This window comes from Elaeis guineensis, chromosome 6 (assembly GCF_000442705.2).
Source record: "Elaeis guineensis isolate ETL-2024a chromosome 6, EG11, whole genome shotgun sequence".
NCBI lineage: Eukaryota > Viridiplantae > Streptophyta > Magnoliopsida > Arecales > Arecaceae > Elaeis > Elaeis guineensis.
In genome coordinates, this window is record NC_025998.2 from 3900340 (window position 1) to 3925290 (window position 24951).

Genomic DNA, 24951 nt, shown 5'->3' on the forward strand with positions numbered 1-24951 from the left:
GATCGTCCATTGGCTCTACCATTCCTAGAGTGATGTCAGATTGCAACACCCAGCATAAGCATGATGATATATCCAAAGAGATGTCCCATCATTAAAATCAAAATCAATGAGCTAAATGCAAGCCATTCAAAATATGGATCCATGATTGGTGGCATAACATCATATTCCCCGGTCCAGGAAAAACTATTGCCGAGACTGTATGCACCAGCACGGCCATGCAAACGACCAATCACGATCGCTGATTCTTGTAATGATGCATTCAGATGCGCATTTGGTGAACGAGGCCTAAAAAATCAGCGGCCGTTTTACTGGTTTTGTGCTGGTGCATGCAGTTAAGGCAGTAATTTCTCTTTCCAGTGGGGCACTGAACAAGTACTGTACTTTGAATATCGAAATGCAAATGTGGGGGAGTACTTTACCTAATTAATTTTTTTAAAAAAATTATTTATAAAATAATCAAAAATTTAATTTATTTACTAAAATGATGCAAACAGGATAAAATATCGTTCAAAATGACATTTTTTGATTGCCACCTCACCACTCCATTCCACCCAAATTTCCACATAGATGGAAAAAAATAAAATAAAATCGTCATTTAAAATAGTATTTTAAAAACGTCATTTGAAATGATGTTTTCAAAAATATTATTTTTTTTCTTTTCTTCATTTTATTCCAAAAATATCATTTTATCCCAAAAAAGTCATTTTATCCCAAAAACACAATTTTATCTTTTTTTTTTTCATGCTACCCCAAAAACATCATTTTATCCCAAAAATATCTTTTTTTTACGATATTTTTTATTTTTTAATTTTTTAAGATATATCTTTTTGAGAAATTTTTTTTAAAAAAATTAATTTTAAAAAAAGATTGTAATTTGAAATGATGATTTTGATTTGAATTAAAATTAATTTTATTTTAAAATTTAAAATTTTTATTTTTATTTCATTTTTTATTTTTTTTTATTTTTAATTATTTTAATTTATTTTTTAGGGATATTTTTTTAACAATTAATTTTAAAAGGGGATTGTAATTTGAAATGATAATTTTTATTTGAATTAAAATTAAAATTTTAAATTTTTTTTCTTTTTTTACACTTTTTTTTAAAAAATAATTTAAAATGGGGATAGTAATTTGAAATGACATTTTCTATTTGAATTAAAGTTAAAATTTTAATTTTATTTTAAATTTTTAATTTACAATTTTTATTTTTTTCCTATTTTTTTCTCATTTTTTAACTTTTTATGATATTTTTATTTTTTTTATTTTTTTGAATTCAAATTAAATTTTTATTTTTTTTATAATTTTAAATTTTAAATTTATTTTTTTTTTATTTTTACTATTTTTTTCTATTTTTATGGTATTTTTTTAGATATTTTTTTCTTTGTTTGGAATATTTTTTAAAAAATTAATTTGAAATGGAGAAAGTAATTTGAAATGATATTTTTTATTTGAATTAAAATTAAAAATTTTATTTTTTTAATTTCAAAATTATAATTTCTATTTTCTTCTCTTTTTTTTATTTTTTTATGATATTTTTTATTTTTTTAATTTTTAAAGTTTTTTTTGAGATATTTTTTAAAAAAAATTAATTTGAAATGGGGAAAGTAATTTGAAATGATATTTTTTATTTGAATTAAAATTAAAATTTTTATTTTTTTTAAATTTAAATTATAATTTTTATTTTTTTCTCATTTTTTTCTGATTTTTTTTTTTATGATATTTTTTATTTTTTTAAATTTTTAAGATTTTTTTGGGATATCAAAAACGCTATTGTTTCCTTTTTTTTTTTCATTTTATCCCAAAAACGCCATTTTATCCCAAAAACACCATTTTATTATTTTTTATTTTATCCCAAAAATATCATTTTATCCCAAAAACACCATTTTTATCCTTTTTTTACAGTATTTTTTATTTTTTTAATTTTTTAAGATATGTTTTTTTGTGATATTTTTTTAAAAAAATTAATTTTAAAAAGAGATTGTAATTTGAAATGATGATTTTTATTTGAATTAAAAATATTTTTTTAAATTTAAAATTATAATTTTTATTTTTATTTCATTTTATTTCATTTTTTAATCCCAAAAATGCCATTTAAAATTATAATATTTTTCCATTTTTATCCCAAAATAAAAAATAAAATAAAAAAATTATAATTTTAAATTAAAAAAATATATTTTAATTCAAATAAAAATCATCATTTCAAATTACAATCCCCTTTTAAAATTAATTTTTTTAAAAAATATCATAAAAAAATATATCTTAAAAATTAAAAAAATAAAAAATACTGTAAAAAAGAAAAAAAATGGCTTTTTTGAGATAAAATGACATTTTTGGGATAAAATAAAAAAAGAATAAAATGATTTTTTTGGGATAAAATGGCATTTTTGGGATGAAATGAAAAAAAAAAAGAAACAATAGCATTTTTAATATCCTAAAAAAATCTTAAAAAATTAAAAAAATAAAAAAATACCATAAAAAAGAAAAAATTAGAAAAAATAAGAAAAAAATAAAAATTATAATTTTAAATTTAAAAAAATAAAAATTTTAATTTTAATTCAAATAAAAAACATCATTTCAAATTACTTTTTTCATTTCAAATTAATTTTTTTAAAAAAATATCTCAAAAAAAATCTTTAAAAATTTAAAAAATAAAAATACCATAAAAAAATAAAAAAATGGAAAGAAAATAAAAATTATAATTTAAAATTAAAAAAATAAAATTTTTAATTTTAATTCAAATAAAAAAATCATTTCAAATTATTTTCTCCATTTCAAATTAATTTTTTTAAAAAATATTCCAAACAAATGAAAAAATATTTAAAAAAATATCATAAAAATAAAATAATAATAATAATGGAAAAAAATTAATTTTATAATTTAAAATTATAAAAAAATTAAAATTTTAATTTGAATTCAAAAAAATAAAAAATACCATAAAAAAGTGAAAAATGGAGAAAAATGGAGAAAAAATAAAATTGTAAATTAAAATTTTAAATAAAATTAAAATTTTAACTTTAATTCAAATAGAAAATGTCATTTCAAATTACTATCCCCATTTCAAATTATTTTTAAAAAAAATATGAAAAAAAGAAAAAAAATTAATTTTAATTTTAATTCAAATAAAAATCATCATTTCAAATTACAATCCCCTTTTAAAATTAATTTTGTTAAAAAAATATCCCTAAAAAATAAATTAAAAAAATAAAAATAAAATAAAAAATGAGAAAAAAATAAAAAATAAAAATTTTAAATTAAAAAAAATTAATTTTAATTCAAATAAAAATCATCATTTGAAATTACAATTTTTTTAAAAAAATTAATTTTTTTAAAAAATATCTCAAAAAATATATCTAAAAAAATTAAAAAAATAAAAAAAATACCGTAAAAAAGAAAAAAATGGTGTTTTTGGGATAAAATGACGTTTTTGGGATAACATAAAAAAAAAAGGATAAAATGATGTTTTTGGGATAAAATGATATTTTTGGAATAAAATGAAGAAAAAGAAAAAAATAGTATTTTTGAAAACCCCATTTGAAATGACGTTTTCAAAAACACCATTTCAAACGGTGATTTTATTTTTTTTTATTTTTTTTCGTCTACGTGGAAATTTGGGTGGAATGGGGTGGTGAGGTGGCAATCAAAAAACGTCATTTTGAATGGCATTTTATTCTGTTTGCATCATTTTGATAAATAAATTAGAAATTAGATTATTTTTATAAATATATATTTTTTTAAAATTAATTAAGTAAAGTACTCAAATGTGGGGTCCGTCCTCAATCCTCACCAACCGCGTCTCGATCACTGTAGCTTTCCCACCTCCGCGCTTCATGCCACTCAACATGCCGCAAGAGAGACGCTTCTCCCTCGGTATCCACAGGCGTACGTCTTTCGTATTCTTAGTTCTATTTCTTGAGATCCTTTGGTGGCCACAGGATCGCAATGCGTGAGAGGGAGGAGAACGGTCAACAGATGCCAGCCAGAAGAGAGGAAAAAAAAAAGGGCACACCCAGCTAGCAATGTTGCGCGACAGTGATTTGATTGGAGGACGTTCGGGTCTGCGCGTTGCGTACTCGGCGGGGCAACTAAAAGCGGATCCCTTCCTGCTGCATAAAAAGTAGACGGATGTTTCAAATTTGTGTAGCTACAGAAAGTACGTGAGAACGGGGGAACCTGGAAAATGAGCTAAGCACGGCTTGACAAGAGAGAGATGTATGGAAGAAGCATGTTTAGAGCCTGTGATGGGGTAGCTCCGTACAAAATGAGGTAGGTATTAGAAGCTGAGAAAATGATCAAGATGCACAGGAGCAGTAGGTAGGTCAGCTGTTGAATTATCAGCTTTGGATGATGGAAGGTCAGACATCGGATGCTTGTCAGGTTCCATCGATCTCGGCGACGCTATTGGCTTGTACCAGTCATATACTTCCTCTCATACAATGTATCTGTAAGTAAACCGCTTATTTTCTCAGCTTATGTATATTGAGATAACCAGAATATTTGACCAAGATGTTTCAACCGTTCTTTAACTTAATTGAACAACTTTGTAATAAATATATGTCAAAAATCAAAGCTCACGAAAAATTGTTGATGCAGGATTTACTATATAGACTTCGACACATCAACAACTTAATTCTCTTAAAAATTTCCTATGTATCTCAAACAAGATGAATTGATATCTTCGTTCATATTCTTAATACAAGGAGCTCATTAAAATAGACAATATTTCAACGTTCAAATTTTGCTGCTTGACGTGAGGCTCCCCCATGATCGGGGCTTTCTTGTCTAGAGGTCCAGCAAGCATTGGAAGTTATGTTTTTCTCTCTTACTTCTTCTTCTCCTTCTTGTTTTTGGTTTTGTGGGCGTAGGTGTAGTGCGAAGTAAAAGATTTCATAACCGGACTGTCAATAGAGATGAATATCTGAGTATTTTACCTATCCTCTATATGAACGGGACTGTTTTAAAAGAAATTAAATTGGAATGATGATTTCGGATGTTTAAAAATTAAAGATCATCAAGTTCTAGTTTTGGTTATGATTTTGATGATTCCTCAACCCAAAATCAAATCACAAATCAAACATATCATCAAACTCGAAACCTAATTCTAAAACTGAACATATCCGATTATTTAATATCTTTAATATCCTTTATTAGATGAATTGATATGAATTATATTATAAAAATTACGGATGATATCTTTAATTTGGTTATTATATATAAAAATTTAGAAATGAATAACAAAATATTTATTAAATTATAGAGTAGCTATAGTTTCTTTTTGAAAATTTTGATTTCGCAGGGCGTTGGTGGATTTCAATTCCAATTTCTTTTTTTTTTTAATTAAGCATACCGAATCCACTCCAATGACATCCCTGATATGGTGATGGGAACTTCTTTGAAAGATTCAAAGTGAAGATAATATTGATTACGGACACATGGGTCAAACTTATTGTCTCGACCTAGAACATATAGGACGTGATCTTAAATAACGGTACTGCAACCATTATAATAGCCATTACGATGGTTTGCATCATCCTTGGTTACATTACTAAGATAAATAGTAAAAAATATATAATGGCTGTTATTTTCCCTTATTTTTCATTATAGTAGACAATTATAACGTAAATAACAACCATTATTTTCATTACTTAGTAAATATAATATTTTTTTTTACAAAATTAATACTCTTTACCCTAATATTTACTCAAAAAATGATTTTCATGCCAAAAAAAAAAAAAATATTTCATCTAATGAAAAACAAAAGGAAGATAACAGTGCTATTTTTCCATTATTACCCTTTATTTTCCATTATAAAACTCATTGTTCAGTAATTATTTTAATATTAAAATTTTGAAAAATTGGTTTTCGTGATAACGGTTATTAGACTATTACAACAGTTGATAAATGTTCAGTGGGGATCCGATATTACGGATACCATATCATTTGTAAACTTTACTGTGATCCAGTCACGCCAAGCAGGGCTCTCTCTGATGTTTTTTCCCTCTCAATAACAGAAATTCAAAGTCTTATTATGATCCATTCATCCCAACCCAGGTTATTCTTTTTCCCTTTTTTTTCCTTTTAGCAAACGGATTGCAATTGCAGGCCGCCAAGCCCCTCCGAAATCAGTCAGCCATCCCAAGTATAGCTGTTGAGTTCCTCACAAGGCCGACGAATACCGCCTTTGCCTCACAGCGACCGCATCCGATGCCTGGTGTGTATTAAACAGGCCCAAACCGCACCAGATCTGGAAACCAGCCTGAATTATTTTGCCCAACATTAAGGTTGATGATGATTTATCATCAGAGCGTCAGCAAATGCATTATATCTCTTAGGTAGCCATGTAACTTTACTATCAGATCCTTTGTTAGCGGACTGTAAGGTGATTGTTTAAATCAATACCACCATGGTTTGTTGTAGATGAGGAAGCACTCTGATCATTTCACCCAAGCAGGAATAGGAGAAAACAAACACTTGTAAAATATGAAGCGCAAGGAATATTAAAGAAGATAAGCAGACCTACGCACCAATCAATAGGCAACCTATAAGCTCAAAATAAGAGCAAAAGCAGACACGGTAACACCGCTATTTTCATATCCAAACTTATCTCCCTATCCGTATCCATAAAAAAAAATGAATATAAATATGGATACGGATAATATTCAATTTTGTTTGTAATTATATTTAATCTTGTATAGCATACATAAACTTTTACAAGAAATAAATAATCATATTAGCATGTTAATGGCTTTATGTACACCTTCTACTCAATAGTAACTTCAGTTTTCTGGCCACAGAAGCATACTTTCAGCATCCCTATTTGTATCCGTATCAGCCTAAACCACATATGGATATGAATTTTTCATCCAAATAATATCCATTTCTGCATTTGGATTTGGAAAGAAATAGAAATATACTGATATCTGATCTGCATTCAATCCATTTTCAGCTCAAATTCATACATACACAGGCAAGTGACTTTCATAAACTGCGAACTGAAAAATTTCAACGTAAACCATGCTTGGAAAAACAAATAGCTGCTAGACCTAAATTTAAGCACCTTTCTTGTTCTAGCATTTGTCACTGAACTCCTGCAGCAAAAGATTTACCATAAAAGCAAAGCAGCAAATCCAAAATGAGTTTGAAAACTTAATTGCAGCGGAAACTCTTGCTGTCTTCATTCTGATGTTCTGATTAGTTTGTTTCCCTGCTAAATGAAAAGAAACTAGGCACTGAATCAGAAAATCTGCATCCATAGTAATTTAGACCGTAATAATAGACATTTGCAGAATTCTAATGACATTCTAGAAATCCAATCACTCTTGGACGTATACTGCAATAACATTTATCATTCAGCACAACTGTGGCTTCAATTCTTCCAGGAAATTGTGAAATCTAAGCTCCAGTTGTCATAACAGTCTGCTCTGAGAAATTTGGTCAGATGAGAACGGTGGAGAAGATAAGTCAGTTAGCCTCACCCCACCCACCTTATCCAAAGGTTTTGGAACTAACAAAGTTAAGATCAAGTTGTACGCTGATATTAAAACCCATCAGACCACAGCCAGGAAACCAGCTGGGACAGACACTGACAAGTCACCATTAAGATGACCAGGTAAGATAAAACAGGAAACTAGAGAGAAGTATAAGCAGCAGCTAGAATCAATAACTATCCTTAGTGCCGGAAACATGTATGGAACAGCATAATGAACTATCATTCCCCTGCATCCAGCAAATCCAATGCTAAATAGCTTTACACTGCAACAAAAGAAACAATGATCAATTGTCATCTCCAGTCTATAGTAAAAAAACTTAAAATTAAATAATTGTTAAATGTCTTTAGGAGGTAAAGACTGAGGTATACATCAAGATTATGCTATGAGAAAAAATGAAAGTAAATGCACATGCGAGAAGTAATGAGATCTGAATGATCAGTCAATTAAATTATAAACCAGCACACCAGCAAGGGAGATTGGCAAAGTAAAAGAATTTTGAAGCAGCTGATTTATAAAAGGGTGCACCTGAGCTTTACCCTAATGGGAGGAGAAACCTAAATAGCAGCATGACAAGACGGGTACCATTTCATCACAGATGTCACAGAAGAAGAGCTTCTGTATGAATAAAGTACTGCAAGACTAAAGTAAATGCACAAAGATTGGCAAAGTAAAAAGAATTTTCACGTAACTGATTTATATAAGGGTGCACCTGAGCCTTACCCCAATGGGAGTAGAAACCTAAATAGCAGCATGACAAGACAGGTACCATTTCATCACAGATGTCACATAAGAAGAGCTTCTGTATGAATAAAGTACTGCAAGACCTAAAGTAAATGCACAAAAAAAGAGGTGAAGGGCTAGTTCAAGACATACCTCCATTAGCAAATACTTAGCTCGCAAGAACACTGCTCAAGAACTGGAAAACTAAGTGGGTCATGAATTTCCATCGCACATATTTTGGACACAATAATAATACCCAAAATATTTAGATGCAATATCTGGGTTTTAACAGTGATATCTTCCATTCTCAAGGAGTGGGAAGATATTTCTCAAGCTTATGTTTAAGTGTTCATGCCAGGTGATCTTAGATCCTTATAGCTATTGTGTCAGCTGAAGGTACGCCCCTAACCACAACCATTATACAGCCTTTTCCCCACTATTTGGCCAGCTTTATGAATCATCATTCACCAAGTATTCCTATTTAGGGCCCCTCCATATCATTCCCAAGTCAGGGAACATCCTAATCAATGCACATATCAAATTTGGATCCATTTCCTAGTTATTGACATTTTTTCAACCGGCTGTCAACCATATGTCAACTGATTAAGGAGATTTGATCTTTGGATCAACAATGTATGCATTGAAAGAGAGAAGGAATCTAAAACAAAATCAAGATATGCAGAATAAGGGGACCCTAAAAGAGTCTGTAGCTGAGAATAAAGATGATCGAAACAAAATGAAGTTATTTGGACTAAGAAACCATGGGTACAGAGGCAAAAGAAAAAAATAAGATAGAAGTAACTTTAAGTTTCAAGCTGCAGACAAGGCACAACCAACTTAAACAACATAGTGGGGTCACAGGCCATAGTCTCAGACCTTTTAGGAATATAGTAGAGATCACATGTGCAATGAATCTCATCAGAGGCCCAAGGGAATTTGCTCAAGGTAACACTATGAAGCAAGTTAATCCTAGAAGCAATGACAATCAGAAGTTGAATACGTGTAATTTCAAAACTTTTGCAGAATCATCAGCCACAACTTTTTAGTTACAGTCAACAATACCGGTCTCGGATATACCTCACTGAAACAGAACATCAAAATTCGAATTTATTTAGGGATGCAGCAGACTAGAAAATTAGAATTGTTTTGCATACAAATCAAAGGACAGACACAAAATCCCTGGTATCCTTTATGTGATTTTTTTTTTTTATAATCCATAGTTTTTAGGTAAAAGTTTTTATCTGAAGTTCTCATTCTTCATTCTATTATTTCATATACCACAACAAATATTATGGTACCTACCAAAGATTTTGTTACCATCCACTGGTACAACGTGTCATGGTTGGATGATCTTCATCCAACATGGATCAAATTCAATGGTCAACAAATACCATATATAAAGACAAGTATTTGGCAATAGCTATAAGATCACCAGAACAGTGCATCCAAAAGCAACCATTAAGGGCCTGTTTTGGAAATCCAGTGGGATTGTGCTGGATTTCCCATAGGATCATGCATTAAACTGCGCTGGATTTCCCATAGGATCATGCATTACACGGTCTATTTAAGACCCATATCAACCTAATCCCTCTCCAGCCCAAATCCTATGAGGGGGAAAAAAAGTCCTATGGACCTCCATAGGTGTTTTTTTCATCTTGCAGTCCAACAAGCCCATAGATGGGACTTAGGTCGAAACTAGGACGGAACTTTAGAAACAACACACTCGGCAGGCTAACAGGCCCAATTCCTATAGGAAAATCCAGCCCAATTCTGCTGGGTTTCTGAAATAGGCCCTAAGAGTACAAAAATTTCTTTTAAGCACAGCTTCTTTAGCCCATGAACCTGCATGGCATGCCAAATTGTATCACATATGAAAGTATGGCAGGAGATAACAAGTTAGAAGCAATAAGCTTATCCTTTATGAGGTTGCTATGATATAACGACCGAAACCCGACCAGGCATGTCGCTTAGATGGCCTTGAGTGTTTAAGGAATCAAACAGAAAGTGGTGCCTTAGGATCTGTTTTGACAGCTTTAAGGGTCAGGAGTCCAGTGAGAACTCAAATAACAGGATTAGTCAAAGAAGATTTTTGTGGACGTTATAATTTGAGGAAACAATTGACCATAACTTAAATGTGATCAGCCCTAGGGTTGAAAATAAAATGTCAATTTAAGTGAAAGAGGAGACAGATTGCCTATGTGCAAGTATGTCTTACAGTAGTTAAGAACAAACTGCTTGTCTTTTGGTTGCTTGGTTATATGATAGACACCCCTCTCCAATTATGGACAGTACTCAAATAAGCAGACAGGGTTTCTGAAAGCCTACCATTTTAATATATTGAACCAAAATACTTGTTACTTTTAGTATATTGGGTTTCTTGCTAGTTTTAATATATCGGATTATTTGCTAACCTTAATATATATGGTTACTTGCTAATAGTCAATGCTCCTAGGTATTGGGGACACTAAGCAGTTTGCCATCATTATGGGCTACAGTTCCAGCTGATGTCATCCTTCCTCAAGATCTTCCACCCTCTCAGCAATGTGAATTCCAACTCCATATAGGTTCCCATGTTAACCTTAGAGCAACTGTTCCCTTTTATGGAGGAATCTTCCAAAGTGCAGAATATGTAAGTTGACAAAAAAATTGAAGGCGAAGTCCCTACTATTACATATCCAACATACACATATGACCTAGTGATCAATGATGCTTCTCTAAAATTTTATAATCCCTTATGATACATGCATAGATCCAAAAGAATGTTTCAGAGGTCTTCGGGCCTAAGCAGCATTCTAACCTAACTAGAGAAAGACAATGTCCTTTTAAACCTTAACCAGATAGTTACCCTCTTTTGCTAGCATTTTCCTTCCAGACACCTTCAAATGGACCTTAAATTATCATTCTTATCAGGTCTGGCCATTTTCCAATCTTGGCATACCCTATCCTAGAGATCAATGCACCAGCCAAAGATTAGCAGACACTGGATAATTTGCCATCTAGAAAGTGGGCACTATCTAGGCATAAACATTCCATCTCAACCATTGAAATTCTCATGAATCCAAAGCAAAATTAACTGTGGCGGCATTTTTAATAAGCTCGATAAAGCAAATGATAAGCAACCCAAGGGCAAATCAAGATTCCATGAAGTCCGTACATTAAATCAAAATTCTATTATGCAAATTGGTGACACGTACACCTAGTCATATCCACAGTCAAAGGATATCAGCTTACAGTGTGGCAAGGAGCAGTACATCAGGGAAAAAGGCATCCTAGGGCACTGACTCTGATGTAACCCGTGCAAGAAGGGGCAAATGATCCATCCAGCCTACTTGAACAGTCTTGCAGAAGCTGATAGACAGAAGTTGGAACTGGAAGAATTGAAGTGGAGAACTAGAAACCATCCATTGGGGACTGCACAAAGAGGATTCGCAGGACCTTGGATCCACTCCCAACTGATGTTGAGCAGATCTTGTTCTAGATATCTGAGGACAAGAAGAGCAGTTGTATGGCCTGTAGTGATTCCACCCTAGGGCAACAAATTGATAGCACGATACACCTTCATATGTGCTCCGAGTTTTCTGATGTTGCCACTACATATATGTTGGAACATCCTTCTATTATTGTAGTTTGCACTCATGTGACAGCCCTTATTTCGTTGTAGCCAATATGGGCTACTGCTATTTCTGATGGACATGTGGCACTGCAGCATGTTGATATATTTATGCTTATTGGATTACTATTTCTAGAATACTTCCATAAGTTATTATATTATTTGCCAATGTTCATTCTATTTGTGGATTAATCATCTATTTATCTGTTATTGTTTGACTATTAACCAGAAGCTTTGTTGTCCTGGGATGGATATGGATTTCTTGTCAACCATCATAGACACATGGTGCAGGGATGGAGATGACAACTGACTATGGGATGTGACTTTTGAATTGTTATTCCCTGTCCCTGTCATGCCAGCACATTTTGAGAGGTTGCCATGTTGAATGAGGCTGTTCATGGGACATGCTCATATAGGACATCCTTAATGATCATCCACATTGTGGATACAACTATTTTAGGATGACCACCATTATATTCTATGCACTATGTGACAAATTTGTGTCCAGAGGCTGGATAACCGATAGGAAGCATGTCACTGCTTACGAGCAGCTAGCCATCTTCCTTTCAGCATAGATCACTAGTTCATGAATCTGGTGCTCATTGAGACCTTCCAGCACTCTGGAGAGACAATCGGTTACCACTTCAACCATGTGCTGAAGGCTATAAAGCATCTCTAGTATGAGTATATAGTCCCCCAAACAGCAATGTGCCTTAGCACACTCGCATCCATGACAACCCAAACTTCTACCCTGCCTTCAAGGTAAATCATGTGCCAAAAAATGATGAGAACTGCTTTGATTCACAATATTAAACTGCTGTACATTCCCCCCTTGCAGAACTGCATAGGATGCACCGATGGTAACCACATCCTGACCTCTGACCAGGTTATCTGAACAGAGAAGGCTGAACCTCACACAACATCATAGCATCCTGCTCATTAGATCATACATTCTTATATGTTGCCATGGGTTGTGAGAAATGTGCTAAAATGAGGGTCTCATGACAGGCCTTGATAAATCAAGGATTTGTGGTACTTGAAGGTTACTTAAGCCACAGCTTAATGAGCAAGACTTGCACTTGAATCATATGTGAAGTATGTCTTAAACAAGTTTTATTGCATCATATGTGCAGGGAAAGTTTACCTGGTTAATGCAGGGTATGCAAACATCGACAAGTTCCTAACTCCCTGTTGCAACTTTAAGTATCACATTAACGAGTACCCTAGAGTTGGGAACCAGTCAACACAGGTTCCCTGTGAACTGCTTCAACAACCAACATGCACCACTATAAAATGTCCTAGAGAAGTCATTTGGAATATTTAAGCACCAGTTTAAGATATTTGAGATGACCGCACCCTACAAGTTAAGGATGTAATGTGATATTGTTATAACCTGTTTTGTCATGCATAGCTTCATTCGTTGCCACCAGGGCAAAAATAGGTACTTCAAAATGAGGTTTAACCCACCACTCCTGGATGAAGATGTTAGTGATCTTGAGGACCGTGACATCTCGGTAGGCACATACAAGCACGCCAGAGCATTTGTCTAGAGACATGGGAGGGGCTGAGCAGTCAGGCGATATGCTGTTCAACCAGCCACCATTCCTGTATTGCTCTTTTTTTTCTTTCATCGTGCATGTCTTCTTTGTTACAATATTAACTGTTTATGACAAGGAACCAACCAGTGCACTCCAAAGAGGACACCATGTGGTGCTCATCGGCCATGTTTGGAGGATATAAAAGATGTGGCCCCAGTGTTAGCGGCAGGTCAGTGGCCATTGGTATGCTCTATGTGCGAAATTCAAACACTCGAGGAAGCCACTCATGCTTATCACACCATCATGTTTGGCATCACCACTCCCTAGAAAAGCCAATTTGTGGTAGTCCACCTCCTGCACTTATCATGACATTGCACCTGTCCTCCTGTTACACACCGCATTATACATATGATGGTCCGTGTCTTCCTGCTTGGCATGGTTCTTCTTATCTTCCAGCTTCTTGCATGATGACCTAGCTATTTATACTACTTTATTAGAAACGTTGTGTTGAGTTACAGGTGTACCCCACAAGTCAAATACTATATAGATAGTTTGCAAGGTTCCCATCATAGTACCTAGGGTGGATGGTCTATACTTTATTATATCTTCCTTTATACTCACATGTATACGTGATACGATCAGTTTTTTCACATGATCATAGTTTCTGTTACATGATACTTTGCAGGTTGATAGCATATGTATGTCTACATGTGCTCGCCAAAATTTCAGCATGCTGTTATCAACATTACCTCATCCTAGCTAGAAAGAATCCAATGCTTAAATAGTCACTTTTATACAAGTGAGAGCTGATGGCAATATTATCAAAGCCGGGCAACCATATGGTCATATGTGGCCAATCCAAGAGAAAGGGGGTGGCTGGAAGGTGTTTGCAAGACTGGCTATATCTCCCCAAGGCAATACTCCTATGTAGCCATTTTTGGCATAAAAAGTGCAGGCCAACTTTGTCCCCCCCAAAAATAAGTCCCTAGGCCCAAACATCATGCAGTGGATGAATTGGAGTGTGTACGGTAGGCATCACAATACTGCCACATGGCAATATACATCCATACAACCATTTCTACATAAACAATATATGGGCAATTGTGACCAAACTATATTCTACAAATTCATGAGGCACAGGCGAGGGGGCATGGTTGGCGGTTGTTGCACCCACATTCAATCTCACCTCGTTATGCTTGACCATTTTTCACAAATGGTGTAAGGGCAGTTTTGTCCTAACCAAAAAAAAAAAAAAAAACAATTATCCCCTCAAATTCTTCCTTCAACCAAACAATATCATAATAGAATAACCTCCAAACTTACCCATCCAACCAAACACACAAAAAACTTATTCCACCAAATGGTCTTATATTATAGATCAAGGAAAAAATATATAATGAGCATGGAATAAAAATTTCATATTGATCCAAAACAATCCATATGCTCCCATTTTCAATAAGATTCCAGCTAAAAGCATGCATGTACTGAAACATACTCCATACTTATCCGGATAACTTTTCCTCATTCGTCCATCCAACCAAATAGGAAAACCTTATTCCAACAAATCAGGGACCACATATAGAATGAGCATTGGCTAAAAATTTCATATAGATCCTAATCGATCCATATGCTTCCATTTTCAATAAGATTCCAGCTAGATGCATGCATGTACAAAAATACACTCCATACTTATTTGGATAACTTTTTCTCATTCATCCAAAATCTATTCCGTAACCAAACACTACCTTCGAGAATTAAGCCATAAATATCAATGGCAAGTCAACGAGCTATTTCAGGTTTTGATTTCTGTATCAATAACAGGTTGTGGAAATGTACAAACATCCCATTATGGCATCACAAATTAAGATAAAATGGCTGTAAAATCATCATGATCAAAATATGAACACTCTCATCTAACAGTAATGCAAAATCCAATTGCAGCATGTCACAGAATACTACAAATTCAAGTTCTATGGATTATCTAAAGAATAATAACTATGACACTTACAAGATCATAATAAAGGTTTCTTAGAATTTAGAATTAGTCTTCTGCATATCTAGTGAAACCCTAAAGACCTGTTCAAATAATAATCCAAGGCTATGCATTCAATATTAACACTCAAGGAAAGCATAACATGCAATACAGTGAAACATGGAATTTCATATTTAGCAAGCAATAATGCAATGCAGTACTCCAGTTACCTGTATGTAGAGTATTACAGAGCAAAAACATATAATCCCAGAAATGCATTCTCAAAATATATGCTCAAGTATTGTACCAAAGCAGAGCAAAACAGGTTCCAAAGTGGTAAGTATAACTTCGCAACAGTCACAGTACCAATCCCCGTAGCAATGAAGAAGTGTAACTACAACATGAGCATTAACTCTAGACCTTTCTCAGTTAACCTAAAAGTAAAAAGGAAAAACAACCACAGAGAGGGAGGAAAGCAGCGACCCACCTACCGAAGCCCCAGGATCCCCATTAATTGCACCATCTTTCTTTCCAGATTGATCTGCAGAACGTGAACCCCTGCTGTCCCCCTTTAAAATTTCACAGATTCAATAGACATAAAAGAACAAAACCAAACCGATTAATTTCCCTGACAGAAGCTAATTCCGTACAAAGAGAGGGGATAAAATAGAGAAGAAATAGATAAGATAAATGACGGCAAAAGGAAATACCTCCATCTTCAGCACCAACAAAAGTGCGCGCATGCCCCAACAGGATTAGATTCAAGGAAAAGAATTAAGCCATGCGTAAGTCCAACCGACCAATATAACCAACTCACGGGTACAGAAATTCAGAGAAAGAAGAGAAGGAAGATCACCTCTCTATAGAGCTGCAGATAGAGCTTGAGTGGCTCCACGTAATCCTCAAAGCCCAGCGTCCCCATCGCCCACAGCAGATCATCTCCATTGATCGTCTTCCTCTTCTCCCTCTGGCACTTATCACTCGCCCTGCCCCAAAACCCGAGAATTCATAACCAACAGAAACAGATCACAGAAAGAGACGAGGAGAGCGGGGAAGAACGGCACCGACTCGCTGGTGATGAAGCTGATGAACTCGGAGACGCATTCCTGGACGGACTCCTTAGCGTCCTTGGCGATCTTGCCGTTCTCCGGTATCGCCTTCCTCATGATCCTCCCGATGTTGGCGATCGGAAGGAACCGATCCTGCTCCCTCGCGCCGCCACCGCCCCCGCCTCCCGGAGGCCCACCGTGCTCGCCGGAATGCCCGCTCTCCGGCGTCCCCGGAGCGCCGGACTCCGCCATGGGACCCTAGACCACAACCCTCGCCGCTCGTGAGACCCAAACCCTAAACCTAGCTCCATTGGGACGTAGAGAGAGAGCAGGGAAGAGCGCGGGCGGGCTTCTTTTAATATAAAAACACTGGGTGGGGGTATGGATCGGAGACTTACCTCGAAGGGTTAAAGTGGGAGGAGAGAAAGGGACGGAGAAGAGAGAGATCGGTAGGGGAGGGATGGATCGACGGACGTGAGAGCGGGATCGCAGGCTTCTCCGACGGATCACTGCCGTTGGTTTCGACTGCCGCTAGGAGACGTTCATCAGCGGAAGGAGAGCTCCCCCACTGCACCCGGTCCCAGACTCGGTGACTCTCTCCGTGTTTCGGTTGAATGGATGGATGGTTGATTGGTTTATAAAAGCAAGAGACTGGGGAATAGGGTGGTAGGCCGGTGGTTGCAGGTACATCTTAGGCCGTGAAAGTGTGAATGCGGTACACCGTCAGCGATCCATGTGAAGGGTATGAATTTGGACTGGAGTTAGGTGCAAGAACAGCAAGATGTTTTATAGGAGCAGAGGTGACCGAACTGGAAAACAGAGCCTGGATAACATGGTAGTTTATATTATGATTGAGGAGGAAAAAAAAAATAATAAATAAATAAAAATATATATATATCAAAAATACCTAAGGCTCGTACCGACATCCTCATTGCGATACGAAGAATATTTAATTTATCATTTGACTAGCCAGTTCTTCTTCGAGAGTTCTTTTCTCAAATAATACGAAAAAAAATTTTTTTACCAAAATATATCAAAACGAAACTTATTTACCAAACTAATACAAAAGGAAAAACACCATTTTGAATGGCGTTTTTTCCCTTCCACGTCAGCCCCTATTTCCACGCTGGCATCGTCCGAAAATAAAAAAAAAAATAAAAAAACGCCATTTGGAATGGCGTCTTTAAAAACGCCATTTTGAATGGCGTTTTTAAAAACACCATTCAAAATGCGTTTTTCAATTTTCCCCCCGAAAAAAATCGTGGGAAAATGGAAAATTTTATTTTTTAAACTTTGGAATTAGTAAATAAATTAAAAAATTAATTTGGATTGAAATATAAAATATAAAGATTTTAATTTGTAATTAATTTAAAAAATTATAAGAAAAAAAAATTATCATAGAAAATAAAAAAAAGAGAAAGAAATATGAAAGAAATGAAAATATTATTTCAAATTACTTTCGGAAATTAAAATTAATTTATTTTAAAAAGATTCAAAAAATTTTTAAGAAGAGGGTTAAAAAATTTTATAAAAACATAAAGAATTGAAAAAAATAGAAATTATAATTGAAATTGAATAACAAAGTTTATAATTTTTAATTTTAAGAAATAAGAATTATAATTGTAAATGAAATTAAAAATTTTATTGTAAATAACTAAATAAATTTAAATATAAATTTTTAAAGTATTTTTTAAATAAAAGAAAAAAAATACTAATAGAATATAAAAAAGATAAAAGTGGAAAAAAATTAAAATTAAAATTTAAAAATATAGAAATTATAAAGTAGATTAGAAAAAATATATCATAAAATAATAAAATTAAATTGAATTAATTACAATTTTTTTGTTAGGGTATTTTATAAATGTGACTTAAAAAAAGTAAATTTGAAATAAATTTTGATAAAAAAATACATTAAAAAGTTAAAAAATTATGAAAAGTTAAAAAGTTGAAAAGTGAAAATTTTTAAAAAGTCACCAAAAATAACAAATATAAATTTATAACCAAAAAAAATGTAATGTTTAATTGAAATAAAAATATTTTTTAAATATATTTTATAAGAATAAAATTAATTTAATTTAAAAAATTTTCAAATAAAATTTGAAAATGACCTAAAAAAATTTCATAAAAAGATAAAGAATTGAAAAAAATAGAAATTTATAAATAATCAAAGAACAAGCATTATAATTCAAAATTTAAAAGAAATAAAATTTTAAATATTAATTGAAATAAATATATTATTTAAAATTACTTTCGGAAATTAAAAAGTAAATTTATTAAAAAGATTCAAAAAATTTTTAAAAATAGGGTTAAAAAATATTAAAAAATATAAAGAATTGAAAAAAAAATAGAAATTATAATTGTAATTGAAGAACAAAGTTTATAATTTTTAATTTTAAGAAATAAGAATTATAATTGTAAATGAAATTAAAAATTATATTTTAAATAACAAAATTAATTTAAATATAAATTTTTAAAAATTATTTTAAATAAAAGAAAAAAAAATACTAGTAGAATATAAAAAATATAAAATTAAAAAAATTAAAATTAAAATTTAAAAATATAGAAATTATAAATTAGATTAGAAAAAATATATCATAAAAGAATAAAATAAAATTAAATTAATTACAATTTCTTTGTTAGGGTATTTTATCAATGTGACTTAAAAAAATAAGAAATAAGAATTAAAATTGTAATTGAAATTAAAAATAATATTTTAATTAATAAATTAAATTAAATATTATAATTTAAAAAATAATTTAAATGAAGGAAAAAAAATGGGTGGAAAAATTAAAATTTAATTTGAATTAAAAATTGATAAAAAAAATACAGTGTAAAGTTAAAAATTGAGAAAAAATATGGAATAAGATATTCATAAAAAAATATTTTTTTAATTAAAAGAAATAAAAAAAAAGGGGGAAAACGCCATAGAGAATGGCGTTTTCCCCTCCCAGATCCCTTTTCCCCTCTCCTTCTTCCTTCTCCCTTCTCCTTCTCCTCTTCTCCCTTCTCCCTTCTCCCTTCTTGATCTTCTCCGGCGTCTCTCCGACGGCACGGCGGCACGGCGGCGAGGTCTCGGCGGCGGTGAGTTCTTCCCGCCTCTCTCTCCATCTTCCTCTTTCTCTCTCCCTCTTCCCCTCTCTCTCTTTCTATCATCCCGGCGGCGGGCCGCGCGTCCCGACGGCGGGCCGCGCGTCCCGGCGGTGGCTCCCGGCCCCCTCTCCTCTCTCTCTTCCTCTCTCTCTCTCTCTCTTCCTCTCTCTCTCCCTTCTTCGTGGCCGCCGGCCACAGACTGGCGGCGGCGGGCCGCGCGTCCCGGCGGCGGGCCGCGCGCCCCGGCGGCGGGCCGCGCGCCCCGGCGGTGGGTCCCGCGTCCCGGCGGTGGCCCCGGCCCCCTCCTCTCTCTCTTCCTCTCTCTCTCTCCCTTCTCCTTGGCCGCCGGCCACAGACGGCCGGCGGTGGGCCGCGCGTCCTGGCGGCGGGTCCGCGTCCCGACGGCGGGTCCCGCGTCCCGACGGTGGCCCCCGGCCCCCTCCTCTCTCTCTTCTTCTCTCTCTCTCCCTCTCTCTCTCCCTTCTCCGTGGCCGCCGGCCACAGACTGGCGGCGCCGGGCCGCGCGTCCCGGCGGCGGGCCGCGCGCCCCGGCTGTGGGTCCCGCGTCCCGGCGGTGGCCCCGGCCCCCTCCTCTCTCTCTTCCTCTCTCTCTCTTCCTCTCTCTCTTTCCCTTCTCCTTGGCCGCCGGCCACAGACGGCCGGCGGTGGGCCGCGAGTCCCGGCGGCGGGTCCCGCGTCCCGGCGGTGGCCCCCGGCCCCCTCCTCTCTCTCTTCTTCTCTCTCTCTTCCTCTCTCTCTCCCTTCTCCGTGGCCGCCGGCCACAGACTGCCGGCGGCGGGCCGCGCGTCCCGGCGGCGGGCCGCGCGCCCCGGCTGTGGGTCCCGCGTCCCGACGGTGGCCCCGGCCCCCTCCTCTCTCTCTTCCTCTCTCTCTCTTCCTCTCTCTCTCTCCCTTCTCCTTGGCCGCCGGCCACAGACGGCCGGCGGTGGGCCGCGCGTCCCGGCGGCCGGTCCCGCGTCCCGGCGGCGGGTCCCGCATCCCGACGGTGGCCCCCGGCCCTCTCCTCTCTCTCTTCCTCTCTCTCTCCCTTCTCCTTGGCCGCCGGCCACAGACGGCCGGCGGCGGGGCGCGCCTCCCGAAGGCGGGGCCCACATCCTGGCGGCGGGCCCGCGTCCCGACGGTGGGCCGCGCCCTCTTCTCTCTCTCCCTTCTCTTCGGTTGCTGGCCACAGACGGTCGACGGTGGGCCCCGCGCCCCGGTGGCCAAGGCGGGCCCGCACCCCGACGGCGGTCCTCGACCTCGTCTCTTCCGGCGGGGCCGCTTGCCCTGACGGCGGGCCCCGCGTCTCGACGGTGGGCTCAGACGGTCGGTGGGGCTGCGTGCGCTGAAGGCGGGCCCCACGTGGTGATGGCTCCGATGCGATCGGTTGCGATGACGGTGGGGTCCATGGATTCCGACGTTCGTTTTTTTTTATCTCATTAATTTAATTTTATTTTTATCTTTATTTAATTAAATTTAATTGTATTTTAAATTTTTAAATATATTGCATTTCATGAAAACGTAGACCCGTCAATTGATCAATGTATAATATTCTACGTTATCCGTATAAAATATATATGAAATATATATTTTTATATGGATATCGTAAAATACATACATTGGTCAATTGATTGTCCAGTTTGGACAGTTTGAGAATTGCATTTAATTCTATAGATAATTACATTATTCGAATGATATGCGGAGGGTTCGAGAAAAATTTCGGACAGTATTTTTCTTTAGTTCTCCTCACACATTTTGAGTCGTGTGGGGAGAACTAAGGAGAAATGCTGCCGAAATTTCTTTCGGTCCTTTTTGCGTATCGTTTGATTAATGTAATTAATCTATAGAATTAATGCAATTCCCGAATGGGATAGGATCTATCTGTACCTATTTGTTGATGATATGATGCATGTATCATGTAAATTTTTTCAATTCTATTTTAAATTTTTAAATATATTGCATTTCATGAAAACGTAGACCCGTCAATTGATCAATGTATAATATTCTACGTTATCCGTATAAAATATATATTTCATATATATTTTTATATGGATATCGTAAAATACATACATTATCAATTGATTGTCCAGTTTGGACAGTTTGGGAATTGCATTTAATTCTATAGATAATTACATTATTCGAATGATATGCGGAGGGTTCGAGAGATATTTCGGACAGTATTTTTCTTTAGTTCTCCTCACACATTTTGAGTCGTGTGGGGAGAACTAAGGGAAATGCTGCCGAAATTTCTTTCGGTCATTTTTGCGTATCGTTTGATTAATGTAATTAATCTATAGAATTAATGCAATTTCCGAATGGGATAGGATCTATCTGTACCTATTTGTTGATGATATGATGCATGTATCATGTAAATTTTTTCAATTGTATTTTAAATTTTTAAATATATTGTATTTCATGAAAACGTAGACCCGTCAATTGATTAATGTATAATATTCTACGTTATCCGTATAAAATATATATTTCATATATATTTTTATATGGATATCGTAAAATACATACATTGATCAATTGATTGTCCAGTTTGGACAGTTTGGGAATTGCATTTAATTCTATAGATAATTACATTATTCGAATGATATGCGGAGGGTTCGAGAGATATTTCGGACAGTATTTTTCTTTAGTTCTCCTCACACATTTTGAGTCGTGTGGGGAGAACTAAGGGGAAATGCTGCCGAAATTTCTTTCGGTCCTTTTTGCGTATCGTTTGATTAATGTAATTAATCTATAGAATTAATGCAATTCCCGAATGGGATAGGATCTATCTGTACCTATTTGTTGATGATATGATGCATGTATCATGTAAATTTTTTCAATTGTATTTTAAATTTTTAAATATATTGCATTTCATGAAAACGTAGACCCGTCAATTGATCAATGTATAATATTCTATGTTATCCGTATAAAATATATATTCATATATATTTTTATATGGATATCGTAAAATACATACATTGATCAATTGATTGTCCAGTTTGGACAGTTTGGGAATTGCATTTAATTCTATAGATAATACATTATTCGAATGATATGCAGAGGGTTCGAGAGATATTTCGGACAGTATTTTTCTTTAGTTCTCCTCACACATTTTGAGTCGTGTGGGGAGAACTAAGGGGAAATGCTACCGAAATTTCTTTCGGTCCTTTTTGCGTATCGTTTGATTAATGTAATTAATCTATAGAATTAATGTAATTCCCGAATGGGATAGGATCTATCTGTACCTATTTGTTGATGATATGATGCATGTATCATGTAAATTTTTTCAATTGTATTTTAAATTTTTAAATATATTGTATTTCATGAAAACGTTGACCCGTCAATTGATCAATGTATAATATTCTACGTTATCCGTATAAAATATATATTTCATATATATTTTTATATGGATATCGTAAAATACATACATTGATCAATTGATTGTCCAGTTTGGACAGTTTGGGAATTGCATTTAATTCTATAGATAATTACATTATTCGAATGATATGCGGAGGGTTCGAGAGATATTTCGGACAGTATTTTTCTTTAGTTCTCCTCACACATTTTGAGTCGTGTGGGGAGAACTAAGGGAAATGCTGCCGAAATTTCTTTCGGTCCTTTTTGCGTATCGTTTGATTAATGTAATTAATCTATAGAATTAATGCAATTCTCGAATGGGATAGGATCTATCTGTACCTATTTGTTGATGATATGATGCATGTATCATGTAAATTTTTTCAATTGTATTTTAAATTTTTAAATATATTGCATTTCATGAAAACGTAGACCCGTCAATTGATCAATGTATAATATTCTACGTTATCCGTATAAAATATATATTTCATATATATTTTTATATGGATATCGTAAAATACATACATTGATCAATTGATTGTCCAGTTTGGACAGTTTGGGAATTGCATTTAATTCTATAGATAATTACATTATTCGAATGATATGCGGAGGGTTCGAGAGATATTTCGGACAGTATTTTTCTTTAGTTCTCCTCACACATTTTGAGTCGTGTGGGGAGAACTAAGGGAAATTGCTGTACATTTTAGTGATTTTGTGGATGATGCATATACAATTACAGCATATATGAATGCTTGGACGGTAATTTCAATCCACTACCACATGAAGATTATTGGATGCATACACGTATGTTCAAATACATGCCTGATCATCATCGTTTGAGACCGAAGCAGAAAGGTAGACCAAAGTCAACGAGACTACGAAATGAGATGGATGATAGGCAAATAAGAAATAAGAATCACTGTGGTATTTGTAGGGAACAGGGTCATGATCGTCGTCGCTGTCCTAGGATAGTTCAACATACTTCAACTTCAAGCAGCGGAAGAAATTGAAAGCTTTGAAAATTTATTTTTGTCAGTGTTTTATGAATTACTGCGAGATTGTATTTGAATTTACGTGTGTAATATGTTGGGATGAACTGAATTTTATGTTTAAGTTGTATTGTGTGATAATATTATATTTTAAAAAAAAATTTAAAATATTGTCTTACTTTTTTTAATATATCTGTGATAATTTTGCTTGAGGCAGCGTATTATGGCTTACGATCCACGATATCCCGGTCCTCGAGACAGCAGTATTCTTACATTGCAGGAGCATCATCGATCGCAGACTATTTTAAATGGCGGTGTAAGTATTACAATCTTTTTTACTCTTTAAATTTTCATTTTAAAAATCATATACGTTATCTAATTATTATATTTTATTACAGGAGTCCAGACATCTTCGTCTACGACGATCCGATGCAGATTTTTGGAGGACAGAGGATATCCCACGTAGAGTGTTAGATTATTTACGATATCTGGGATTTTATGGAGTATATCGGATCGGTCGTATACAGATGGACGTTGGTCTTATTACTGCTTTGCTTGAGAGATGGCGTCCAGAGACACACACATTTCATCTTCCATTTGGTGAGGCGACCATCACTTTACAGGATGTCAGCATCCTTACTGGACTACCAGTTGATGGAGATCCAGTTACCGGAGTTGATCCCGCACTTACCATTCCGGAGTGACAGGCTTTGTGCTTGCGATTGTTAGGGTTTGAGCCCGACGCACATTTTTTCGATCATTCACGACTCAGGATTGAGTGTTTGGATGATCGTTATCGTCATTTTCATATTGCGGATGATGCACCGGAGGAGATGGTGCAGCAGTATGTTAGGGGTCAGGTGCTGCGATTGTTAGGTGGTGTCCTGTTACCTGATACTTCATCGAATAAGATGAAGTTGATGTTTCTGCCATTATTAGAGGATTTAGACTTCGCTCGTCGACTCAGTTGGGGCAGTGCAGTACTAGCTTGTCTATACCGAGCTATGTGTCGGGGGGCCTATGCTGATCAGAGCGAGATTGGCGGTTATCTTGTATTATTGCAGGTATGTGAATTAAATTTTTTATTTTTAATATTTAATTATATATGATATTGAATATATTATTTATTTAATTTTTGAAATTTGCAG

At 35.1% G+C, this 24951-nt stretch overlaps 1 protein-coding gene and 1 long non-coding RNA gene across 2 annotated transcripts; both read right to left on the reverse strand.

Annotated features, from left to right (window-relative positions):
* Positions 1–6897: 6897 nt before the first annotated feature.
* LOC140858407 (uncharacterized) lies at positions 6898–15898 on the reverse strand. The gene is made up of 2 exons (XR_012141984.1): positions 15815–15898; positions 6898–7749 (listed from the first exon to the last, which is right to left on the reverse strand). It is a non-coding gene; the product is annotated as an uncharacterized lncRNA (long non-coding RNA).
* Positions 15899–16156: 258 nt separating this feature from the next.
* On the reverse strand, positions 16157–17101 carry LOC140858650 (nuclear transcription factor Y subunit B-2-like). The gene is made up of 3 exons (XM_073259962.1): positions 16775–17101; positions 16396–16634; positions 16157–16313 (listed from the first exon to the last, which is right to left on the reverse strand). The coding sequence occupies exons 2-3, from the start codon at positions 16626–16628 to the stop codon at positions 16157–16159; spliced, it is 390 nt and encodes a 129-aa protein (XP_073116063.1). The 5' UTR covers positions 16629–16634; positions 16775–17101.
* Positions 17102–24951: the final 7850 nt, after the last annotated feature.